The 25,917-nt window shown below is 36.6% G+C and overlaps 1 protein-coding gene across 6 annotated transcripts in view; it reads left to right on the top strand.

Moving 5' to 3' along the window:
* The window catches only part of SHANK2 (SH3 and multiple ankyrin repeat domains 2), a 334,008-nt gene that overhangs the window by 44,383 nt on the left and 263,708 nt on the right, over positions 1–25,917 (top strand). For all 6 annotated transcript variants that reach the window (XM_052693113.1, XM_052693116.1, XM_052693111.1 and 3 more), the window contains 7 exons: positions 3,425–3,628; positions 5,144–5,215; positions 5,787–5,895; positions 6,163–6,314; positions 7,093–7,260; positions 10,565–10,681; positions 14,595–14,672. In XM_052693113.1, coding sequence (XP_052549073.1) covers positions 3,425–3,628; positions 5,144–5,215; positions 5,787–5,895; positions 6,163–6,314; positions 7,093–7,260; positions 10,565–10,681; positions 14,595–14,672 — 900 coding nt within the window. The remainder of the gene's footprint in view (positions 1–3,424; positions 3,629–5,143; positions 5,216–5,786; positions 5,896–6,162; positions 6,315–7,092; positions 7,261–10,564; positions 10,682–14,594; positions 14,673–25,917) is intronic.

The raw sequence follows: 25,917 nt of genomic DNA, 5'->3' as shown, positions 1-25,917 counted from the left end.
TATCTCATTATTGACAATGCATGTTGATGCACTATTGATAGTAATTTTCTGTATGGATTTTGAACTCATTCCAAGTCAAGTACTGATTAGCTATTTATGTGAAAGAGACGAAGAATCTCATTCTCTTATGAGCATACCTCTGTTGGCTTCACTTGCAGAACTGTTTGTAGTGCACGAATTAGTAAGGATGTGTATCTGTGGAGGTTTGCTGTGCTTGTGGAATCCTGCAGACCTGACCCCCTCTGCAGAAACCTGCACCAGGTGAACTGCAACCCTAAGTTGTTGTGGGCATCTGCTCTTGGTATTCCAGTGCTGTCTGCTTCCACTGCTAGCAGCCTTTGCGTGTTTCTACAGAAAAGTTGGGAATCTTATTAGTGTACTAAAGATGCTAATTCCTTTACTCCGAAGAAGATTATTTTCTTTAGAAAGAGTCAGATGTCTGTTTTGAGGTGTTTATTTGTTTTACTTTTAGTCTGATTTATGCCTCAGAATGCATTATCTTAAATTCTGTTTAGCTGTGTCTGTCTCTGGCTATAAGGCTGATATTTCTATTTTATGGAAATCCTGTAATTTCCAACGAATATTGATATTTTTGTTTTGCTGAAGTCAGGCCCTGCAGCCCTAGTAAGGAGCTGAAAATCTTTGGCAATGATGATAATACGATTTCAGTAATCTTCAACATTTATAAAAATAAGAGCACTTGTGAATTGGTAGATAGGCTAGGACTGTGAGTAAATGAATCTGTAAGGTTATTAGTTTTGAAGTAGTTTCATATTTATTCTGCTATTGAGGTCTCTATAAGATATCATAATGTGGTAGAAATGTAATGGTGATATATGCATCAGATAACTCATTTTAAAGCAAGCCTTTGAGCTTCTGCACAAGAAGAATTCTTCTGTGATGTTTCAGCCCAATGCAAGTGGTTAAACTCTTATTGCCTTTCCTCATGCATTAGATGAATGTGGTGATATCGAATGTGTAGAAAGGGAAGCATATAAGTAGATAAATATTGTGCATTACTGATGTAATGTGCTTAAATCCCGTAGAATTATTTTCTTTTGAAGTATGTTCTGATGAAATATGAAATTATTCATAATTTTGCCAGCTTAACATATCTTTGAGAATTAGAAATATCCACCATCATCTGCTATGCTTGCAGATAATCAAGAATGGATAGATCACAACAGATTAGATGAAACATTGAATAATCAAGGTGTATTTAAAAAAGAAATAATAATTAAACTGCAATTGCAAATTAAAATCAAAGCAGTGTAATGTCACTGCAAGACAGGTCGTATTTTCCTTCTGCCATCCTTTTAATCCTTCATGTTCCCTTGTAAAAACAACAACAGAATATAACGCTTAAAAGCATGGGAGGTATCTGTAATTACTTGAGGACAATAAAATAAAGGTAGGCAGGAAAACACACCTCAGAGTGAAAGCTGTAGACAGCTGTGGAGTGGAAGGGGTGACATCAGCAGAGTAGGGGGTTTATCTCTGGGGGTTCACTTGCCACAGAGTCTGCTTGTATGCTCTGGAGTTGCCAGCTGTTAGTCCCTTCTCCATTAATTTATCACTCTCCCATCACACACCTCAAAATACCCTGATGTCAGTACTTGAGCCTTGTCTGAAAAACTGCTGGGAAAGACAAACCCAGTGGTAATTTTTAATAATTCATGACCGGCCACAGTGGAGCTGGACAGGACCCAATTCTGCTGTGCCTGTCTTGCTCACTTGGTCATGCCACTGCAAGATGCTGTCACAGCAGCTTCAACGGCTCTGCCAGAAAGTGATGACAAATAGAGGCCATTGCAGTGTCAGTCTGCATGTCTGAGGATTAATTCACAGAAGCATAGCCCACTCCTCTGCGTCGGCTAGTCCACTCTGCTCTGATTAAATGAATGCACAAGGAGGGCTGGTTGACTACAGTGTCTGCTCAGTTAAAAACAGTTGTGAATTCAAAGTCTTCTTGCTCCTGCTTGGTGCTTTACATTGTTGAAGATTTTTGCCATGTACTATCAAAATGGCCAAGAAGACACTGTATGCATATAAAGTAATTGTAGCTTACACACTTGCTAATAAAATTTCAGGATTGAAACACTCACATGAATTTGTTAGTTGGTTTGAGTTCATGGGATAGAGGTGACATTTGGATGTATGCTGAGTGTGCCAGGATAAATAAGTTTAGTTGAAAAAGACAAACTGCATCCATTCTATGGATGGCCTCAGAACTTCTGTAGGATGCCAGCAGACACTGCTGAGTTGAGCAGTGCAGAAGCAACAGTGAGATTAAAGTGTTTTTGTCAGCTCGTACTGGTGAATTTCATTTAAGATCAAATTACTAAATAAATTTGAACACAGCATTGCTTGCATTGCTTGCTGGTTGATGGGAGGGATTGTCCTGCCATATTCTGCACTTGGTGTGGCCTCACCTTAAGCACTGCATGAAATTTTGTGCATCTTAACATAAGAAGGACATCAAAATGTTAGTGAGCATCTGAAGGAAGGCTACGAAGATTGAGAAGGGTCAGGATGGCATGAGGAGTAGCTGAGATCCCTTGGTCTGCTCAGCCCAGAGCAGACTAGGTTGATGGGAGGCCTCATAGTGATCTGCAGCTCCTCGCAGGAAATGGAGGTCAGCACCGAATTCCGCTCTCTAGTGTCGGCAACAGGACCCCAGGGAACAGTATGGAGTTGTGTCAGGGGAGGATCATGTAGGGTATTAGGAAAAGGTTGTTCATCAGAGGTGGTGGATATGGTTCCAAGCCTGATGGAGTTCAGGAAGCACTTGGACAACATCCTCAGATATGGGGTTTGGGTGGTCCTCAGTGAAGCCAGAAGCTGGACTCAGTGATCCTCGTGTGCTCCTTTCAACATCCTTCATTATGTTCTATGAAATACTTAAACTCCTTAAACTCCAAAGTTTCATACTGCTCAGTGGCAGAAAACTTGCAAAGGTTTCTGAGCTTTTCAAGTTGTCTGCTGCCTCACATCAGACAGTTCCTCTCACAAGCTCACCTCAAGATAAAATTATTTTAACTGACCACCATTTTTCTGTGAAACTCTTGCAGATCAGACTGGTCATCAGAACAGCCTAGAATCAAGTGGGTGGTTAAACATGTTGTAACATCCCTTCTTTCACTTGGCCTTTCTAACTGGTTTGCCAAGAAGGCATCTTTTCTTTGAAGAAGGACTTGGTCAGTGAAGTTTATGGAGTGACTTGAAATTTCCTGGGTTTTCATGGTGTTTGTGTGCTAGTTATTATAGAAGAATGAGTGTCTGAAATATAATTCTATTGATGTAGATTTTGTCATGGCACATATGGATTTAGTGTATATATACAACACTCGTATATTTTATAGCATAAGATATTGTTGGAATATTTTGTCATAATTCAGATCTTTTCTCTCATTTTGCTTTGCAGAAATGCATTAGATTTAATCCAGAAGCTTCAGTGTGGGTCGCAAAGCAACGAATTTTGTGCACTTTGAATCAGAGTTTGAAAGATGTCCTGAATTATGGACTGTTCCAGCCAGCAAGCAATGGTAGAGATGGAAAGTTCTTGGATGAGGAACGACTTCTCAGGGAATATCCACAGCCGGTGAATAAAGGAGTTCCTTCCCTAGAGGTATTTTTAGATGAAAAATCTGAAATAATGTTGTATTGCTCTGATACAGATTATACTGTAAACTATATTTGAGGTTTCTGTGTGCACCTGAATTGCATCTGGGAAACAGCAATCATCAAGTATGAATTTGAACTCTTTCTCTCAGAAGTGCTAGTGTTTGCTTGCTGGTGCAGTTGTCCTACATGTCACCCCCAAAAGTCTGCAAAGAATCAGACCCTTGGGGAGATTTGATCTGGGGACTTTTGTCTCCTGAGGACATAGGAGATGTGTTTTACGAGAGTAGTCTGTGATTTAAGAAAGAACTGTAAGTTTCTGGATTAAGATTTTTGGGTATGTGATTATGTTTACTCAAGTAGGGTAACAGTTGCTTAATAATAGCCATTTGTTTTGTGCCAAAGGAGGGTCTTTCTGTCAGGAAGCTAGGCACAAAACTAGCGTTTAATTAATGTTAGTATTGATTGTATGATGGTACATCATCCAGTAATAATCTGTAGTTAATAAACTTTCCCCAGTATGACACAAATGAAAGAAAAAAGAACCAAGGTCCAGAGAGAGTTTTGAGTCCTGTATTGTCCAGCAGTTTATTTTCTGAAAGTCGATCTTTGATGTTCATATTATAGCCATAAGCAAAATAAATAACTGCATTATTTTCTCTGCCATGTTTGTTCCAGAGTTTTGTTTAATAAGCATTCAGTTGGTAAAATTATCCTCACAGCAGCTAAAGGGTTGCAATGCGCGGGTTAAAAGTGGGCTTTTATAGAATCTGGTATTAAAGCTTCCTACAGTGTAGTCTTGTTGTCCAGCAAATGTGCTGCATTCTTTGAACTGGGTATATTATGATGAGATAATAACAAATTATAACTATGTAAACCCCATGATTCTGGCCACAGATGTTTCCATGCTAGCCGAAGGGTAGTAAACTGCACACAGAGACTGAATTTCAGACAAAAGAGACAATCCTGTGAACCTCACCCACAGGACCAGTCCCATTAAACATCAGGAGAACTGTTCCCATATTCTGCCCATGTTGATTTTACAGGAGTTGTTTCTAAAAATTTAAATTTTAGAAGTGCTAAGCTGATATTTTCAAATATGGTGTTGTTTTTTTTTTATTTAACACGATTCTTTAGGCCTTCTTTCTGCCTGAGACCATAAATAAAAGTGCTGAGATGCCCTTAGGAGTAAGCTCCTTTCACTGTAATTCTTGCTCATTTATGTAGATTCTGGAGACTGTTCTCACTTCCCATATAATTCCACTCATCTCGGTACATTTATACAGGATAGACATTTTGCTTACATGAACTGTACAACTATAATAACTCATCTTTTATGCATAGGGCTGATTGTAGGTGAATATTCAAAATAAAATAGTAGATCTCTTTATGAATATTACTTAAATCTACATACTTTGGATAATCCTTTCTGGTAAAGTCAGAAATGTTTTTATTGCTAGTTTTTAAGCAAAATATGACATTTTAAATTTTTGTATATTTGTTTATTGTTTCTTCCTCTCAGTTTCGATACAAGAAAAGAGTGTACAAACAGTTCAATCTTGATGAAAAACAGCTGGCCAAACTTCATACAAAGGTATGCCCAGTTTACTGGGGAAGTTAGTAAATGCCTACTCAGAAAGCTAATGTGTCTGAGAAACTGGAAATAAGAAGTTTATTGCCACCTGAGTGAATTGCAGAACAACAAGCAACATGTGTTTCCCACAAAGACAGGGATGTGAATTGTGATCTGTGAAATTTGCTCATAGAAAAATACCTGTGTTTGACTCTTACGCAGGTGTACAAATAATATCTAATGAACATTTCTACACAAATACAGTGTGTTTTTAGCATGCTGCAAAAATGTGATCTATGTCTTCAGACTCATCTGCTCGTCCGAACAATAATGATTACCTTACCAATCTAATTTGTTACTAAATTAATATTTCATTCATTTTTTGTTAAAACTATCAACAACTGAATCTTATTGTATTTGATTCCTGAACTTTACAAACTGTAGGATGTATTATCATGGTAAAAATTTGGTTCTTCAAGAGTGTGAATGAGTTCAGCGATGACAATGTACATATAGTGACAGAATATTTCACTTTAAGTCAAAATTTTCCTTTCCAATTAGATGATGATTCATTTGTCACTCTTTATTTCAGGCTAACTTGAGAAAATTTATGGATCATGTCCATCATCTCTCAGTGGAAAAAATCACAAAAATGTTGGACCGAGGACTGGACCCCAACTATCATGACCTAGAAAGTGGAGGTCAGAACAATAAAAGTAGCAGCATAACATTGGGTTTGCTCAGCCTAAACTGATTAACAGGTTAAATCTCATGCATTCTATCTGTTGCCTTGGCATCTTTAGCCTAAAGGTACCTTTATGGTTTTGCTGGCCAAGGGAGGAAAATGATCATTCATGATTTTTGATCAGTACTTGTAACTTAATATTTTATAAGATTTTAAAGCAAATGCTCTTTATTTTATAAATCTGATCATTTCTTTTTCATGTATATACTACTCTCTTCTTCAGAAACACCACTAACTTTGGCAGTTCAACTTGACAATACAGTAGAAGTGATAAAAGCTCTGAAAAATGGAGGAGCACATTTAGACTTCAGAGCCAGAGATGGAATGACAGCTCTGCACAAAGCAGCCAGAGCCAAAAACCAAGTAACCCTCAAGGTAGATGCTTTCAGTAGCAAATTATACATTACTTTATGCAGAAAAATATATAAAGGAGAATGCTTTCATCCTCAGTGGATCCATTAAGTTGTGTTTGTTCTGGTGCATTATAGTCTTTCAAATCTTATGATTTGCTTTCAATAAAGGGTCTTTTTACTTTCAATTCTTGATAGGGAAAAAAAGTAGTGAAATGTAAACTTATTACTGATTGATAGATTGGGACAGATCTGCTTGAGGAAATAGTGATAGTGTTATTACTACTTATCTCTTGGGAAGCAAGTGCCAGTAAAATGGATTATGCATTGTATCTTTACAGTCTTTCCTGTTTTCTTTCATATTTTAACAAGTATTCTTAAATCACCTTAATAAACTAGATTCAATCTTATGTTTACGGCATTTGCTTATTTCCTTTTGACAGATATTCAAATTATTTGGTATATTTGATAATGTATTCTGTAAATGAAGAAGTAAATGTTTTTCAAAGGTGATGAAGCATTTTCAGAATGTGAGTTCTGAAATTTGTGTAATATGGAAACTGTACATTGTCATTCATCCTTACCTTGTTATCCCTGTAAATTCCTTTAGGTTCTAATTCTTTTGAAGTCATTCCTTGCTTAACTTACTCTTTGTCACAGCCTATTATTTCAGCTTTTAAATAAATGAGCTATAAGTAGACATAACAAATATCACCTTCTGATTTCTTTTTCAGGGAGAAAAGCCCCTTTTCACTTGTAAGTCCCTTCAAAAAGCAGTTTTCACTGTTTCTGTTTGTTTTCAGACTCTTTTAGAGCTGGGAGCATCTCCTAACTACAAAGACAGCTGTGGCCTGACACCGCTGTACCACACTGCTGTTGTGGGGGGGGATCCTTACTGCTGTGAACTTCTTCTTCATGAACATGCTACAGTTAGCTGCAAAGATGAAAACGGATGGCAAGAAATTCATCAGGTAGGGAAGATTAGTTTTTGTTTAGAATTCAAATTGTACTGGGAAATGTAATCTTCCTGTACATTCTATGAGCAGAAACATATAGTATACATTCTGTGTCTAAACGAATACCATTTCTATACATTCAGCCCTTGCACATTCAGGTATGGAATTATTGATTATTGCTTTGCATCCTGCTTTTGCAAACGCTTACTGTAGATTTTGTTGCAGAAATTGCACTGGCTGCTAATGATATTTATCCAAAGGATACTTGGATATGTGAGTGTCTTGGAGACATTCTAGTTAAAATAAAGAAAGGAAAGGAAAGAAAAAAGTAAATCGATCTTTTGTTAGCAACTAAATGATAATTTCCCTGGTAAAACTTCTTGTCTGTTCAACATACTTTCTTCTTTCTCTTTGAACTTCACAGGGAAGATTTAGATTCAGGATTCTGCTGCTAGAATCATGTAGTATGTTGTATTGTAGGTAGTTAAATCCTCACAAACTCATAATCTGAGTTCAGTTTTAATCCCTTGCATATATGGAAACTGAGATTCTAATTGTTTTTCTTCTGCTGTTTGTACATGGTGTTCTTTGTCTTTTCTTATAACTTCCCTGGTGGATAAAAATGGGAATATGCAGTATGAAAACAAACAAACAAAAAAAAAAAACCCAAAACTTTTTGCATTCCTACTTAGGTTATCTAGGCTCAGTTTCTCTTCTATACAAAGTTTATTTAGTACACAGCTATGTTTCTTCTTTTCTTTGAAAGAAATGGAAGATGGTTTTGTTACCTGGTTTGGGGAAAGAATCTGAAAAAAAGTTTTCATTTAATGTGTATGTGTGTTTAAATCTGGATTGTTTGGATCCATCTCCAGTAAGAAGTAAAAAGAATTAATGCACTGTCATAATTTCTGAGCCTCTGAAGGAAATGGATTGTATAGATTGAAGTATGTAGGTTGCTCCGAAAGTAATGCCTCCTATTTGTTTCCATGGAAACTACAGCAGTAACAGAGAGAACAAAACCACTATTTGATAGAACAAATTCCCATCTGCAAAACACTTCTTTTTCAATTCAGTAACCATGAATTCATGCAGATGAGCTGATCATGATACTCTTCGAACTCATCGTTTCATGATGTGACTATTGTGCATAACCATCCAGAGTTGGCTTATCTTTCATGACGCAGTCACCACTGCTGAAACACACTACTCACCACCTCACTGTGTTCACATACGCTGGTCTCCCCATAAGCATTCAGCAAGCATCGATGAACATCAATGGTTGCCATTGTTTCCACATGGAGGAATTCCAACTGCACACGTTTGCTTCTTATGCATGTCCATGTTGGATGCCAATTTCTAACACTGCCCCTGTGCTGCCATCTGTTGCACAGCAACAAAATGGAATAGAATATTGGTGGGAAGGTTCAACCTCTACTGTCCCACTACCAGCATCTGCTTCTGATGCTGTCGGCCAACATCATAATGAAATAGAAGGCATTACTTATGGAGCAGCCATTCTCCTAGCATTCGTCAGTGAATTAAGGAAGACAGTGACATGATACAATCACATATATTGTCTGCATGAAGAAGGCAAGGTTATTTTGCATGGCAAAGAAATACTTTTTAGGGAGTGTGTTTTTAATCTTGTTAGAAAATCTGCAGAAAATAAGCCTCCAAGCTGCCCTTGTAGTAATGGCAAAAAGGTAAAGTGTTCTGCTGTGCAGTAATAGGAGTAAACTAAATATCCTCTTGATATACTCATCCCTTTCTGTTGACTATAACAGGGAGCCCTCATTAACAGTTTGAACAGCTCACCTAACATGTATCCCCCCGACAAGGGAAATGCGTTTCCCTTGTATTTGTTGTCTTCCAGAGCTCCCAAAAAGTGGAGAAAAATTTCTGTCAGATTGGCAAAGAAAGGAAGAAGGTCAAATTCTGCTCTAGCAAGGAAGCAAGGCGAGAGAAGGGCCTGGCTTTAGTCCAGCTTGTTGTATTAAGATTAGAAAGTTGGACACCTGCACATTCGTATCCAGATGTTGACTGACTTTTAGAAGCTGGAGAGAGCTGATAGCTAAATATGGCTCATTATACATTTGGTCTAATATCCAGTCAGAAAAACAGCTTTGATTTGGTTCTGTTTCTCCCTTTTGCGCAGTTTCAGTTGCTTGCTTTCTGTTGCTCAACCTTAAACCTTTCTGTTCTAACATCAGCTGACACGATTTTGGCAAATAATGTGTAAATAATTAAACTAATAAAATGCTGGGGAATTTTCGTTCTATATGATGAAATTTGAAAATTGAAGATGGTGTGGTAGTAAATGTATTAGCCTGGGATTTGGGAAATCCAGTTCACTCCCAGATGTGTCACATTTAATCTTATGTTCAGCAGTACACTTAATTCTTCTGATTCAAATTGCAAGATGTGCAGATGATATAATCCCCAGTGAAGTCAGTGTAATTAGGTACCTACAGCAGAGTGTTGTATATAAGCATCTCTCAGTTTAGATTCTGTGTTATTGTATAGGAAAAATACTAATTTGAGACTGTTATGGTAAAAATATTACGAACATTAAGATGCTCAGTTGGTGCACTATAGAGAAGAAAGGAGGCAAGAGCTTGAGACTAATGAATGAAATGAATGTGATTTTTCTCAAACTTCTTTGCTGATCAGGGAAGTTTAAAATTTTAGTGGAGTCTCTTTCTTTATCAGTTTATTTCCAACTATTTAAGGTCTAATGTTTTATCTCTGTGACTGAAAGTAACATTTGACAGTGTTAGAAGTTAAGTGGGAAAACACTTGAAAGGAATGCTCTTTAGGATCTTGTGTACACGGTGCATCTGCTGACATCACAGAATCTGTTTTTTTGAACTACTTTGACCGCGTTCTCGGAAACCTTGAGAGCGGAATTTGAAAATCTGATCGCCTTTAGTGCCATCTAGTGGACAACGTACCAAAGATTTATGGGACAAAAATCTATTTTCAGTCAACCATCAGACATGATGAACATAATAAGAATATTGGTTCCGTTTATGTATCCTATCTAAGAATATATTATAAAAATATCAACATTTGTATTTTACTGATAAGTTACTGATAAGGATATGCTTAAACTTTTGCACAGATTTGGTGTACCTGAAATGCACGTAACTCAGTTTTCAGACGTATATAGATCTGAGTCTTGTCATGCAGTCAAGGGGTGGTTTTGAAAGTTAGGTCCCAAGTAAAGTAGTATCTTCTCTGATAAAATACACTGACCTGGACTGCTTAACTGATGCAACTAGATTGTATAATAATGGAGACAATACGTGTCTCTTAATAGGCTTGCCGATATGGACATGTCCAACATCTGGAGCATCTTCTCTTCTATGGTGCTGACATGTGTGCGCAGAACGCATCGGGAAACACAGCGCTGCACATCTGTGCTCTTTACAACCAGGTGAGCAGGCACCCACCTTTCCTGCTTTTGAACAGTGGTCCTAGAAACTAGAAAATACATAATAAAGCACATTCTATTCTATTATCATTTTATTCACTAATTACATATGAAGGCTGCTCATCTATGGTAGCAAGATTATACCTATTCACTGGAAATGCTGTCAACATCATGTATTACTGAACTGTGTTTTTTAGTATCATATCCGAGTATGGACCTATTGCTGTTTTGTTGGAATTTGAATTAGAATTAAATAAGAAATACGTAGAAAATACTGTGGAGGTATATCTCTAGATTGTACAGAAGATATCTCATTCCTTGCTGTTTACAGCTTGTATAGTCATTTGCAAATAAAAGAACCATTTTGATTTGATAACATTCAACATGCTTTACATGTATATTGAAGAGGGAATGAGTGTTACAACTGTGTTAAAATCCTGCATGTAGAATGTTGCATTAAATTAAAAAAAACACAAGTCATGAGATGTGACTCTAACTAACAAAAAGCTGTTAAAGCATCTGTTTCTTAATTAATTACCATCTTGCCTTTTCTGAAGTCTTATCAAAGCAGATCCCTCAAGTATCTCTAAAATAACCTCGACAGTTTTAAAAATAGGTTTTGGAGAATAATTTGACAATTTTCAAGTCTGCTGGCTTGATGTGTGCGTCATAATTGAAATAAATTCATAGACTCCTGTTGTACAAATCTTCCTCAGTAATGCTGATTATTGTTTGAAGTATGCAGCATAACAGTGGGTAACGTGCCGCTATGGGATTGCTTGTTGCTCAGTCTGCAAGCTTTAACAGGCCATTAAGTACCCAGAGCAACTAGGTTAAGGTTAGCATGTTTTCTTCACTTCTATAGTCACTCAAAGGTTCTGCAAGTTAACACTTTTCAAGATTTCTATCCAGAAAAGTAAAATTCACATTCTCAGCAAAAATTTTACTTGTAAGCTTCTCATCAGGAACTTAATACACAACTAACTGTAAGCTCTTCTGCTGAGTATTTTAAAAACATATTTTCAAATTTCATTTATTTTATTTTTCCCAAGTAAGAATTTTGAAGTTTGGGTCATAGTGCACATATAAGCTTAAAAATGTGAACTTGTCTTTCTCTCATATTTTTTAAAATTTTATATTATTTTAACAACTTATTGCAGTATTTCAATAGCTGTAGCTGTTTACAAGAACACACTTTTAGCAAAGGTTATACAGTATGAAAATTGGAATTTTTTGTGTACAGATGTATTGTTTTGACCCTGGTGGAAAAAATCATTCTGTGGAACACTTAGCCCTTACTGAAATTTCATCTACAAATCATGGGTATTTTTGAAGCCAGTTAAATTTGGCTCTGAGATTGGAGTTTAACTACAGTGTAATGATTTCCTTTCCTTAATTAGGAATATGTAGATTTTTTTCTCGAGGTGCTGTGAACCCTGTATTAATGTTTTCAGTGTCCTTTTTGTTCAAAAGTTGTTGTTAAATAATGTGGAAGGAAGGAACTGTGACCTTTTTTTGGCTGAAGAGGACAGGAACAGCAAAATTCTTCTTTCCTTTTGATTCCTGTAGATGGAGTCATTACCCATTGAATTTTTCTCTTCCATCTTTCCCCAGGGAATTTTCTCAGGATTTCAGCAATTCTATTTTCCTAAGTTCGAGCTAAATGCTCATCTGAATACATTCTTGCTTTTTAAAGTTGTTTTTTTGTTTTGTTTTGTTTAATATTCACTAATACAGAGCACAGAAAAAATAGTGAAGAAAAATTTATCTAGGTATTTTCATGTTTAGAGTTACAGCTTAAGTACAGATATCAGTGCAAGCAAATGTGACAATTAATTATACAGTAGAAACACTTGTGATGAGAAAACAAAACTGTTGTGAAATATGACCAGGTATGTATAATATCCTAAGATCATAGAATCATGGAATGGTTTGGGTTGGAAGCGACCTTTAAGATTGTCTAGTTCTAGCTCCCTGCTCTAGACCAGGTTGCCTGGCTTTGAATGCTTCCAGGGAAGGGACATCCTCAGTCTTGCCGGGCAACCTGTGTCAGTGTCTCACCACCCTCAAAGTAAAGAATTTCTTTGTAATACCTAGTCTTAATCTACCTTCTGTAAAACCATTTCCCCCTGTCCTGTTGCTATGTCTTTCAAAAAAAGCCCCTCCCCAGCTTTCCTGTAGGTCCCCTTCAGGTACTGGAAGGCCACTGTAAGGTTCCCCCGGAGCTTCTCTTTTCCAGGCTGAAGAGTCCCAGCTCTCTCAGCCTGTCCTCACAGGGGAGGTGCTCCAGCCTTCTGATCATCTTTGTGGCCCTCCTCTGGACCTGCTCCAATAACTCCATGTCCTTCTTGTGTTGGGAACTGAACACAGTACTTCAGGTAGGGTCTCATGAGAGCAGAGTAGAGGGGCAGAAATCACCTCCCTCGACCTGCTGGTCACAGTTCTCTTGATGCAACCTAGGATGCGATTGGCTTTCTGGGCTGCAAGCACACACTGCCAGCTCATGTTGAAACTTTCATCAACCAACACCCCCAAATACTTCTTGTTGGGGCAGCTTTCAAGCTATTCTCTGCCTAACCTGTATATGTGCTTTTGCTTGCCCTGACCCAGGTGCAAGCCTAATGAAGATGAACAGTAAAGATGATATACAGGAAATAGTCAGAAAGTGTAGTATTTGAAAAGCAGGCTAGAACCACAGAAGGTTTCTGGCAGATTACAATTGGTCATATTTTACAACAGTGTAGACTAGTGACTTCAGGGTACTATGTATTAATTTAAAAAGCAAAATGTTTTCAAAGGATTTCATTTGCAGATTTCTGCAGTTCAGAAGGGTTTAATTCATGCATTTCTCTTTTCTTTACAAGAAAGATTACATTTAGTTTGCTCTATTAACTAATCACATTTAGTTTGCTCTATTAACTATTAATAATTTCATAGAGAAGAGAAAGTAAGCCTCAAGACTCATACATTAAATGTTTAACACTTGTAGCAGAAATGCTAAGTCACAATTTGAACCAATGAATGAATTTCTGGTGATAAGGCAAGGCCAACACAGGGGAGCTCAGGTGTATGCAATGTGCCTGAGTGACTGGAAGGGGTGGAGCCAGGATCCTCCCCTTCCCAGACCTCATGTAAGTGTTGGCAACAGTTCTCAAGGTAAGCAGCTTCTTTCTTCCCCCCTACCCCCTATTCCTTTGGCTCTTAAATTTGAGCAAATCCTCACTTGCTGTGGCCTTGTTCCTTGGTTCTCTTGCTGTGCTTTCCATTGTGTTGCAGCACTGAAATGAGTGAAAACCAAACCAAATTAACAAAAATGCTTCCCCTCCCTCCCCCCTCTCACTCCCCTCCCCCAAAAAAGCAGTAAAACATCAGAACAGCAGTAAAACAACAGAAACAAGAAAAATAGGAGGAAACAAGCACAAACCCAACCATCAAACAGAATAAGCAAATGGAATTGGTAAAACTGCTTTGTTTAATTTTTAACAGCAGGGGAGTATGCCCTTTATCACAGGTACCTTACTGTTCCCTTAACAGTACTCTTATCCCTACAAAATAGGCAAAAACTGCATGGGAGCCAATTTCACTGCTAACAAATATGTTTTCTGTAAGATCTAACCTCTTAAGTATGAAATTTTCAAGGTACAATTTAAAAAAAAATTAGTAAGATGTTTACAACTTACATTCCTTTTTTTTTTTTTTTTTAATATAAATTTGCAAGTTATTTCTAATCTGTGCAATTCAAAGAATGTAAAGCCCTGTCAAAAATACTAAAAATGCTACTTTAGTAACTTCATTTCTTAAACTTGTATGCATATTTGACGTTGCTTATATAAGAAAATACATACCAAATGTATCTCGTAGAATCAACCTCTCTTCAGGATTGCTATTAAGTAGTTTACTTTTCTACCATTTTCAGGAGAGCTGTGCCAGAGTGCTGCTATTCCGTGGAGCAAATAAGGAGATTAAGAATTACAACAGCCAGTCTCCATTTCAGGTAAAAAACAAACACACGCACACACAGAAAAAAAAAACAAACTGAAAATGAATGCCCTTTCTTTCTGCTGCACATCAATGTCTATATTTTCTGTAGACGTTATTCACACAACCACACCAACCCACCCCAGCAACAAATAAAAACCCCCAACTCTTACTTTTTTGTAATGTGGTTTGTGGATTCTTCATTCTATGGATGTGGTGCCAAAGAACTGGGATATGTTTCAAGGACAGGGTTGAGTTGAGTGCCCTATCAGTTAAAATAGTTGAATTGTCATCTCTGTCTCTGCAAGAAAAGTCTTTCTCTGGATCAGTCAAAATTTGCTAGATGTTTTTTCATTATTTGTTTATATTAAAGTACTTTCAGAAAGCTTAATTAAAAAACTAAATGGAAGAAAATTGTCCGAAAGAGTTGCCAGGTATGTCTGACAACCTTAAGCCCTTATTTCTGAAGCAGCCTTAATTAGTCTGGTTTTCAGTAAAACATTCATAACACAAACTGGCATGTGAGAAATAGAGATGAAAGCTGCAATGTTTTAAGAAAAAGTAACAGAGAAAAATCTATTCTGCAGAAAAGGGTGCTTCTGGAAGACTGATGGTATAGTTGCACTAAGTGGAACTGTCTTCTTTTGAAACATGAGGGGACCATTTCTCAAAATCAAGTATTCTTTAAACAGTAAGAAATCCTGACTTACCCTTGCACACTCTGTCTCCCACGGCATTCTGGTCCTTAATTAGATAATCCTGGCTTAGAACAATAATAATAATTAAAAAAACCCCCACACACATGCTCACAAGTGCGAGAAAAAAGCCACCCATGAAATAAAACACTTTCTCTCTCATTCTTTGACAAATGAAATTGATGGAATATTTGCTATGTCCATGCAGGTCTCTAACTTAGTTTCCCAATGTTATTAATGCCTGTAAATATTAGACTCTTAAAAAATAGCTTGGGCACATAATCCCACATTTGTTTAATTAGTTCTGTAATTTGAAGCTTTTCTGGACATAATTTGTATCTCTCAAGCTTCAGAGTTCTGCCTGCAAATTCCAGCCAGATCATTGTTTTCTCTGGGGACTGTTTTACCCAGACTGGAGAAACAACATATGAATTTAGGGACCATTTTCAGACTGCTAATACTTTGACTTCTAAATATACACTAAACACGAATTCACGAAGTTGTGGATAATATTTATCACTGCACCTTATATTAGAGAGTGATTTAATTGGATGATTGAAAATGGAAAAGAGGGATCTCTAATGTTTCAGTGGGTGAATTCCAGTGTCATTTGTTACTTTGAGAGACTAGATTATTTTATTTCTGTATCTGAGATTCACTTTTCCTTCTGTTTTAGGTGATTATGTAGGGAGGTTGGTTGGAAAGCAAAGCAATTTCTGTTTGTCTTCCTCTTTCTACTTAATGTTGCAAATTTGTTACTTTTCCTCTGAAGTTATGAAAACATTGAAAAAGACAGAATATTCAATCTTTGTAAATGCTAGTACTGATGATTATAGGGCCTCAAGGAGTGAAGGATGACTAGCTAAAACCAAATAAAATTGGAATAGCAAGTGAGCACAGAGACAGGAGAAATAACCTTGAGAGAAGAGACTAATTGTGGAGGTGCATATGCCCTTAGGGAATAAAATGCTTCTATTTCTTATCATTTAGTATATGCTAACGCTTCTGATATTTGGGCTTCTGTCACACCCTCTCCTAGTATAAACAGAAGGACTGAAAATTAGGTTGGCTTTGTTCTATCATTGTCTTTTTTTGAGCATGTGGATGTGGAAATTGTTTCCATCTTTTTACTTCATTCTGTCTTGTAGGTGTAAGGAATGTAAGAAATGATTTAGTTTTTCCAAATGTAGTGAGTAAAGAAACCCTGGTGGAGGCATTGTAATAAAGCAGCATTAGAATTAATTCTTTGCCATCTGTCTGATGCTGACCCAGTCAATCAGACACCACAAGTGGAGCTGTTATAAAATTATGCAGAATCCCCTTGAGTTAATAGGATTTTGCATACTAAAATTGTTTACTCATGTAATCAGTAGCAAGGAATGTTGAAGAATCTCATATGTACATAATGAGAACACTTGTAGCTGCACCTTCTATTCCTTTGAGTAACCTCCATTATGTTGTTTTCTGAGAAAAGTCTAAAAGGATTCCTTTAAATTGCTGCTTACAAAATTGATTGCATGAAAATCGATCCTTCCTGTAAATACAAAGTATCCATATATCAATACATGTGTATTTTGCATTCAAGGCCTGCCAAAAATGTATTTATTTTGGTGAAAATGAGGAGCACACTTTGACTTTTGTATCTTGCATTTGTGGCAGATGAATGTCCTATAATTTTACCGCACATTTAAAAAATATAAATGAAAAATGGAGCAAGGAAATGTTCACGTATTTCCAAACCATGGTGATGCTTAAAATAAGCATGGGTTTACAAGATCATAAGAAAAAAAGCCAATCCCAGTTAAACTGTGTACCATTAGATTCAGGTATCCCATACTGAGTTCCTTGTAGAGTTCTATGCCTGAGATCTGGCTGTCTTTTTTTACCATTTCACTGTCTAAAAGAATTAGTGTTGGAATGACATTGCCAGGTATCAAAGCCTGGAAAACCTTGTGTATGTTTCCTAATTGAATGCATAAGTGTTAATTAGCTACTTTCAAAGAAGTGTTCTTCATCCTGACTGATTGCTCAGATCTATTTAGTAATCAGTACTGAATACAGTTCGTGTCATCCAGAGTTCAAAGTCTGCTTTTGACTGTCAACTGCAGAACCTTTTGCTGATAGGATGCACTCTGCAATAAGAGTATGGGGCAGAAGAAATTCCACTGAGTTTTTTCTGAATAAGCAATAATGCTGACATAAACTATTATATCATCTCTATTTGTGTTCCAAGTAGGTTAGGACAATTCTTGTATCATTGTCCTCAGTATAGGCTTGAGAACCTTTTGCATATTGTGTGTTTTGATTAAAAGCGGATAAACAGTTACAGTTAAGATGAAACCTGTGCCACATCATTATGTGACATTGTTAGTTCTGTTGGTTAATCAGTTGCTTACCCATCATGTCTTGACTGAGTAATCTACGTACCATATATGGTAATTTTTCTGTGCTAACAGAAGGGATAAATCTATCAGCATTACAGAACTGGAAGTGCTAGCTAATAATATGCTGTTATGTATGTATGAGCGGGTTTGTGCTTTCATTCATAGCACTGAACTTGAACGTGCTCTCAACCATGACTGCTGTAAGTACTACTGATGCCTCCATAGCCATTTGACAGCTTCTGACAGAGTTTGCCAAACATGTTTGCCACCATCATATAGTGGTTTGAGTTACAGCTTTCATAAATGAAATGGTGAACTTCTGTTCCAGATGTAGGTTGGCTTTCAAGTTTCCAGTGGTTTTAGGTGTTTTTTTTCCTGTTAAAGTTTCTTTTTTATTACTAAAAATAAGAACAGAATCCTGTTTTTTGACCTCCTGGCAGCTGCAAAGAGATGTACTGAAAAACTTCCTAGATGTTCTTTCGAAAAATCCATTATATCTTACCAACATCCATAGATTAATGTAAAATTTCTTACCTGATGATCATTATTCCAGTAACTCAGAAATATCACTTATCCAGTGTTTACAAGCCATTGATATTGTATTGTGCAAGTTCAAAAGGACATACACGTTGTTCATCATTTTTCTTTTACTTAGCATAAGTCCTGTGTGAATAATTCATATGTTTTTTTTTTTTCATACTGTCTATAAACACTTCCAAGCTTAGAGCTAATAGAACTAATGACCAGTGCGTTTAAAGCATATGTGTTCAAATATGCTGAGGAATTTGCATTTAGTGACGTTCAGGGCTGTATCTAAGGGTGATTTCACTCTCAGAAGTACCTTGTTGTTGACCACTGCTGTCTCAAGTCAACATGGTCTTTTAATGTGCAGATATATAGACAGCACGAAGAACAACCATCTTCCGGTGCAGTTCCACTGCAGGTAGAATTGTTCCTTTCAATGTCTTGGCTGTGCATCCATTTTCTATTGCTCATATTTTTGCCAGATTTTAATCATTTGAAAAGAAATTTTCTATGCCTGGTTCATCAGGCTGCATTGTTCAGAAAAAGAAAATGATTCAGCTGTTTCTGAGTATGGGTGAAGGAAAACATGTGTTGTTTTTCTCATACTGGAAAACTCTGTTGACCCCCTTCTCCTTGTCCCATCTCCCCTATGGTGTGATGTTGTTTTGTTTTCTTTAATTGCCCTACATGCTGTTAGTGATCTCTTATTAGTAACACAACAGTGTAAAATGGTTTGCAGCCTGACTCAAATTCAGGGGCTCCAAAACTAGTTGCATATTTGGAAGCTTGCTAGGGGGATACAGATGTGCAGAATAGAAAAAAAATCATGTTATCCAGCATATTGCCATAATGACTTCCCAAAGCTCAGTTTTGATTCAGTTTATTTTGCAGAATCTCTTTTTGGTGAAATTTCTAGGCAAAGGACAAAAGGTTGTTTCCAGATATTTTTGTCTCTGACTTATTTGTGAAGGGTAAAACTGATAAAGCAAACTTTAAAACTGAAAATCTCTGTCCAGTGCCTGAAGAAGTCATTTTTATAAATACAAAGAAACGTTAGAATATATAACTGTTGTGTTACTGGAATGTAGCAACTAGAAAAGGACTTCTTTTTTGCCAAGTTTTTGTTTTTATATTTGCATCCTAGTTCCTTCCCTAAAGCACCTGTGCAAAGAATGCATCATTGGATATTGCTTGTTATTGGCATAAGAAGTCTCAAAATATCTCTTTTCTCATGATACGTTCTGCCTTTAGTCAGACCTTAAGCTTATTCCTGTTTTCTCCCTGCTTTGAGTGAAATCATTGAATTTATTGTTACGTGTTTGTGTTGGCTTAATTTTTATCCATGTTTGGCCACTGATTAGTTACATTTTGTTTTGCAGTACAAAAATAACAGGTAAAAGACAATCTGCCATAGAAAATTATGCTGTCTAGTTTACACTTACTCAATATTTGAATATTGATGTAGAAGATTCAAAGATGTAATCATTTTTAATAATTGTGGTAGAAGAAAGTATGTTTTCAACTGCACACAAGTGATGATACAAGAATAAAATACTACATGAGCTTACATATGCATATTCACCATCATTTTCATAAGAAGAGATTATAAAATTAAAAAGAAAAGTCTCATGGTGATACACTCAGATGCAAACAGTGATTAGTTATGACATGTTTTCTCATCATTTACCTTGAAGTGCTATTTATAGAAGAACACATGTTCTCATTTGAGAAAAAGGATTTTTGGGAATCCTGTACATCACCTCCAGCATACTTATGCCTTTGTGCTGATATGGTATCTGCTATAATATTAGGGGAATTGTTGCCAAATGAAAATATACCTGAGAATAGCTGGGATAGAAGGTGTTCCCATTAACACTTCCAAGAAAAAAGTGTTCAGTGGGAAGCTAGAAGTGACCTAGGTTGTCAGTAGATTTACTGCTGTTGTTAATTTTGAAGCATTGACAAATTGTTAGGCAAAAGCTTCTCCTTGCTTGTGCATGAAGCACAATTCCCAAAGGTCAGTATTTAGTTCATTATACAGTTGGTGACAACAAAGCAAAATGTTGTATGCTCACTGAAAATGTGGGACAGCAAAGATGCACTGCTTTTGTAATAGAAACTGAAAATTGGGACCTCTATATTTTACTGGGCAGAAATGGTGGGTTTGTATCCCAAGAACCTTTTCCTTCTCCTTAGATCTTTTTAGCCACCAACTCTGCATATTACACATCTTTTGCTAATACTTTTTCCTGGCTTGGATAAGTTGAATTTGGGAAGAGATACAGGAGCAGAAAAATATACGTGCGTATGTAATGAGATTTAAATCCATTCCCCTTGACTCAGCAATGGTTTGCAGAGCACTGGCTAATCACTCTCCTCTGTCTTATTCTTTGCCATTTTTCAGAAAAGTGGACAAATTGAAGTAATGTGGTAAAACACAAAGAAATGAAATTATGTGATCATCTGTATTGCAAAGGGCAAAATATTGCCACACTTGAAGGTACTTAAAAATACTTACAGCAGAGTATATCTTCTAAAACAAAACAAAAAAACAATTGTGCAGCAACATCAGCTTTTGTGTCTGCAAGCTTATGGAGGAGTGTCCACGAGCTGATTTTTTATACTGTACTCAGTGTGCAATCCCACACGTCTTATTATCCCCTTTGTGCTTTCTCTTCCTGCTCAGGCAGGAGCTGAAGTGCCTCAGGTGTCAGTCTATGCACCAATATTTCACTGGGAAGTAAAGTGTCCCTGAGGTAGCTAGGAGCCAATCTGTTTGTTTGTTTCCATCAAATGGATAAACTTCAAACAGCTGAGAAGCAGCTGAAACTAGGTTATAAAAGGGAACAAATTAAGCAAACTAAATTGTAAGGGTCACTACCAGTTCTTGCCTCCAAGTGAGAGATGCTGGTGTGCAGTGCAGACGTGATGAGCTGTCATGGAGAAGGTTGCAGGAGGTAATGTAGATCTCTGTAATTTTAATTTAATTATAGAGTTTTGATAGCCAGACTGAATATTGCTCTTATTATTTTATTTATACTATCTCCTACAAGAGAAGGCAGCAAGGGTAAGTTCTTAACTGGCAGGACTGTAACTGAGCAGTCACACGTATATTGTCTAATCCTTATAAAAAGGTCAGCTGTGCTGAACTCTATATATTTTTTGTTGTTGCTTTAAAGATCACAGCAATCTTGTCATTGGAAAATCTTCATTTGATTGTTGTATATAAAAGGAGCTGCTTTTGCATTTTCCTTTCTTTTAGGCAGATTTTATGTCTCTAACTCATCGGAAAAGCTCTGAAACAATCCTAAGACCATGATGAACAGGATTAATATAAAATATCTATTTATTTGAATTGCATTGTTGCCAGGGTTTTACATGTATTGAAGTGGAAATGATAGATGCTGTATTAACTCCCAGAGAGTGACAGATAGCAAGTATTTATTCTCTCATATTCTTACAGAAGAGTGCACTATATCAGACTTTGCTTTAGATTTAACTGTGGGAGAAATGAGAGATGCTGTTCTCTTGATTCCTGTTCCTGTGTGTGTGGTATAAAGACCGTTAAAACTGTATGAGAAATCTGTTTCACAAGTCGTAGATAAGCATGCTTACAGTAATCTGCTACATGTAAAGTTTTCTTACTCTTACAATAGTGTTATTTTGAGATGTTAATACTATTCAGTTTCTCTATTAAATACATAATAATACATATTAGACTTAGAGCAAAGCTGTATGTAAAAGCTCTATGACGCTGATCAAATTAGTTGATGCAATGAATGAGAAATTTCAGAGAAGCTGAAATTTCTCCACATAGGCTGAAGCCACTTCTGCCTTGATGTTCCGGATGCCAAGTGGTGTCCTGCTGTTCACCTCTGCCTGCTTGCATCTGGTCAGACTCTCAGAGCGAGTGCTTAGATTTGGGGGAAACAGTGTGTTCTTACAGGCTGAGCTGAGTCCTTGCCTGGATCATGGGCACCTTAGGTCCATAAATACCAGCTAATGATTATGGCTATGATGTGCTGATGTGATCTCTTGCTTTTACATGAATATACAGGCTGTTTGCTGTTAATTTCTGGTAATATCCATGTGAGTTCTTGTTGCTTGTAAGATGAAGTGCCTCTGGGATGACTGAGCATCTTCTTGCACTGCCCTTTGGAGAGTGCTCGTGTTGTGCAGTTGGCATATGCCACATCCCCATGTCCATCCTCATCAGTGCATATTGTGGCATTGGCCTTTACTGCTGTTTCCAGAGGTTTTGTCATAGCTAACATATTGAGTTTGGAATTAATCCACCAAATGTATTAGGTAAGATAATAATCATATTTTATTAGCTTGGTGCATTCAGCCCTAAGGGCTTTCAAAAAGCATTTTTGTCAATTTGGTGTAGCGGTTTAAACAACACTGTGTTATTAAACAGTGCTGTTTGCAGAACTGAATTCCATAAACTGTTTGTGCTGTGAAATAGTAAGCAGCATCTTTTGCCTTCTGTGACTAGGAAGGCATTTTTTCTGAAAGTACTTTGGAAAGTAGCTGCTAATATAGTATTATGAGGAAAGCCTGTGTTCAGAGGTAAAAGCACCTGCAGCAGGGTACATCTTTACACCTTAGCTAAATTTTCTGTATAACCCAACATTTACTGTGATTTCAAGGAAAGCAAAATCCAGCACACAGCATGCTTTCTCAGTCTTTTTTTTTTTTCTAAATGACTTCTGCTGAAGATTACATTTCATGGCTTTCTGATTTAGCATATTATTGGGAAGAAAAAAAAGAAAATTAAATCAATTTTATTACTGGCTGTGCCTTATCTGATTCATCTCATTCTGCAACCTGGCTTTATCTGCTTTCAATAAACACTCCTTTGGAATTGCTACTCACCCATGTAGCGGTAATGGGGATTATGCAATAACTGGCTTCTGATGGCTCTTTCCAGCCTGATCTAGATTTTCTCATGGAAAGCATCTGTAATTGTAAATGCATGTATCACCCTGTCTGCTTTTTCTTTCTTATATTAATAATTAAAGCGCAAGCGTAGAAAAGTGCATCTTGCTTGCGAATGACTTGCTAGGTGGCATTTTAGCACAGAAGCAGAAGAAAGATGTACATATTTTTTTCTCCTTGTAGGACAGAAATATTAAATTTCCTAATACATACAGTGACCAAGGAAGAATCTCAGTGCAGTCTGTATAAAACAGGGCAACCTAAAAATATCAGTTTTTTCTCATCTAAGGAAATAGAAGGAAATAAAAGAGTGACGTGAAGCGGTGAAATTGTGCCTGGGATGAATTCACCAGCACATTCCTTTTTTTACAGCCTGACATGTTTCATGGTAACTTTAGCTGACTTGCCGGCATATTCAGTTCAACACTTCCTGGCAAGCTGGTTATTGCATAACTCCGGATCCTTTTGTCATAGGAGTTAAGTTTGCATTTCAAAGCCGAGAGAGTGAGATGATTTAGAAGCGATTTGCTTGCAAGTTGCGAGGAAAGGAGTTACCTTCTTTAATCTTGGTTTACATGCAGAGTTAGCTTAATCTGAAGGTTTTCAGTCATGGCTTATTCATGAGTAAGAGTAATTAAGTTTTAAGAACATAGTTGTGTATTTTCTTGAAAGGATATTGTACAGTAAAATACATGTTCTACTTTTAAAATCATATTAAAGTTGCTGGAAAATGAGCTTGGCTCCCTAATGGCACTTTAGGTAACTTTGCTAAAGCAGAACTCAGAAGAAAATGAGAGGTTTCAGTGTAATAATCTTCTCTTAACTTTGACTCGAATTCACTGTGCTTATCAACTCTGGCACTGTTTTGTGGCCACTGTGTGTAATACCAGAAAGCATAGGATCTGTGAAATCTGCAAGCAAAACCAGCATTTTAGCAATGAAAATGTACTGTTACATTTGCAATGTACTTTTTTTTGATAATAGACAGGTATATACATATGTATTGAGTGTCCATTGTTATATAACTGAATATTTGCTTGGTTTTTAAATTTTAATTGCACAAAGGCATTTAGGGTAAAGTCCTAATTCCTTGAAGTTGATAAAAGTGGATGGGATGGAAATTTGTTCCCCGTGCCTTGCTCAAGATTGTTTCAAAGCCTTGTTGCTAAATCTCTCTTATGATATATTATACTTCATATAATTGCTTTTAATTAATGTTACCTAATTTTAGCGCTTAGCACTATTTTTATTTCTTTTAAGTCATGTGAAATTGCAAACTGCATTGAAACAAATAACTGCAAAGTCTTTAGCTACCGATAGATGACTATTGTAATTTGCTACTGCTGAAAGCCAAACAAAAACAATTTTAGGTGTCAGAAATGTTGCTTTAGTAGATATGATTGTAATTTTGTAACCTGTGAGAGAGGTTCAGGACATCTTTCTATTCTCTACTGTACCGCTGCTGTGAAAGTCTTTTTGTCATTGCCTAGCAAGACGCGAAACTTTTCCCACCTATTTTAGGACACTTAGACTCCTAGGATATAAAAAACGCTTTCATCTTAGTGCTGCAGTGCAGCAGTACTTGAAGTTCTAAAGTCAAATCTTTGATTACTGTTAATGAGTAGTCAGGGCACCAGGTGGCTCTCACCCGGGAAGCTGCATGGAGAGCTTTAAGATGTTCGTAAAGGATGCTGGTACCCAGCACCGCAGACCTGCGCACTGCCGTGAGATGGGAAGCATGAATCCTGTGACCTTAACACTGAGGCAAAGTGATCATTGCAAGCCTTTGTTTAAACGGTGCTAAAATGATCAAGGGAATGATGAAGAGCCTCAAAGAAATATTGGCCCTTGCCCATAATTTATATTTTCAGATGCTAAAACTAGTTGTTGAGCAAATGCAAGGTATCTATTTTAAGATACTGCATGTCAATATCTGACTACAGATGGCTCCATGAATCATAGTTGGAAGAAGGAAAATGTTAGACACTAAGATATTGTTGCTAAGAGATTTTTGTACACAATATGCTAACATGTGCTGGCAAATTTGGGAACAGTAGCAGCAACATGCTTTTGGAGAAAAAAAATTCAGTGGTGAAGAAACTGTCTTCAAAGGACTATTTAAAGGATAGTAACGTTATTGTGCTTTGTTGTATCAAGAACTGATGAAGATGAAATTGTCTTTCAAGCAGATAATATACAGAAAACATCCAAAAGGTAAAGCTAATCCTGCTATCCAATGAAATAGAAAGCAGAAAAAAGAAAAAAAACACCCTGTACTTTGGGTTTTAAATTAAGTAAATTTCAAGATAATTAAAGATATTGCTGATATTTTGCCATCTACTGGACAACAGTTATATTAATATACGATGTTAATTTCTTTATAAATCAAAAATAGTGGGCTAGTTTTACATTCTGTAATTATATCAGTTAAGAATTATTTTCTTTCCAGGACAAAAGCATGTATGAAAATGCTGAGTATAATTTTTTTACTTGTATTTTGTAATAACATCATAGAAAATTTTAGTAAAACGGCCAGTATTTTATTGACTTGGCAGAGATATAGGGTATTTCTGCACTTAATATAGTCTTTACTGACTGCTATGTGAAGAGAAGAAAATTAAGTTTTACTTCTTTGCTTCTTCTGTACATATATTTTACACCTTTTTTCAGTGTTTTGCTGTAACTTGAGAACAAATTATATCTGAAAGAAAATTTC

The sequence above is a fragment of the Tympanuchus pallidicinctus genome, unplaced genomic scaffold, assembly GCF_026119805.1.
Source record: "Tympanuchus pallidicinctus isolate F22 unplaced genomic scaffold, pur_lepc_1.0 scaffold3, whole genome shotgun sequence".
In the NCBI taxonomy this organism is placed as follows: domain Eukaryota; kingdom Metazoa; phylum Chordata; class Aves; order Galliformes; family Phasianidae; genus Tympanuchus; species Tympanuchus pallidicinctus.
This window is presented reverse-complemented; position numbering and strand designations above follow the sequence as displayed.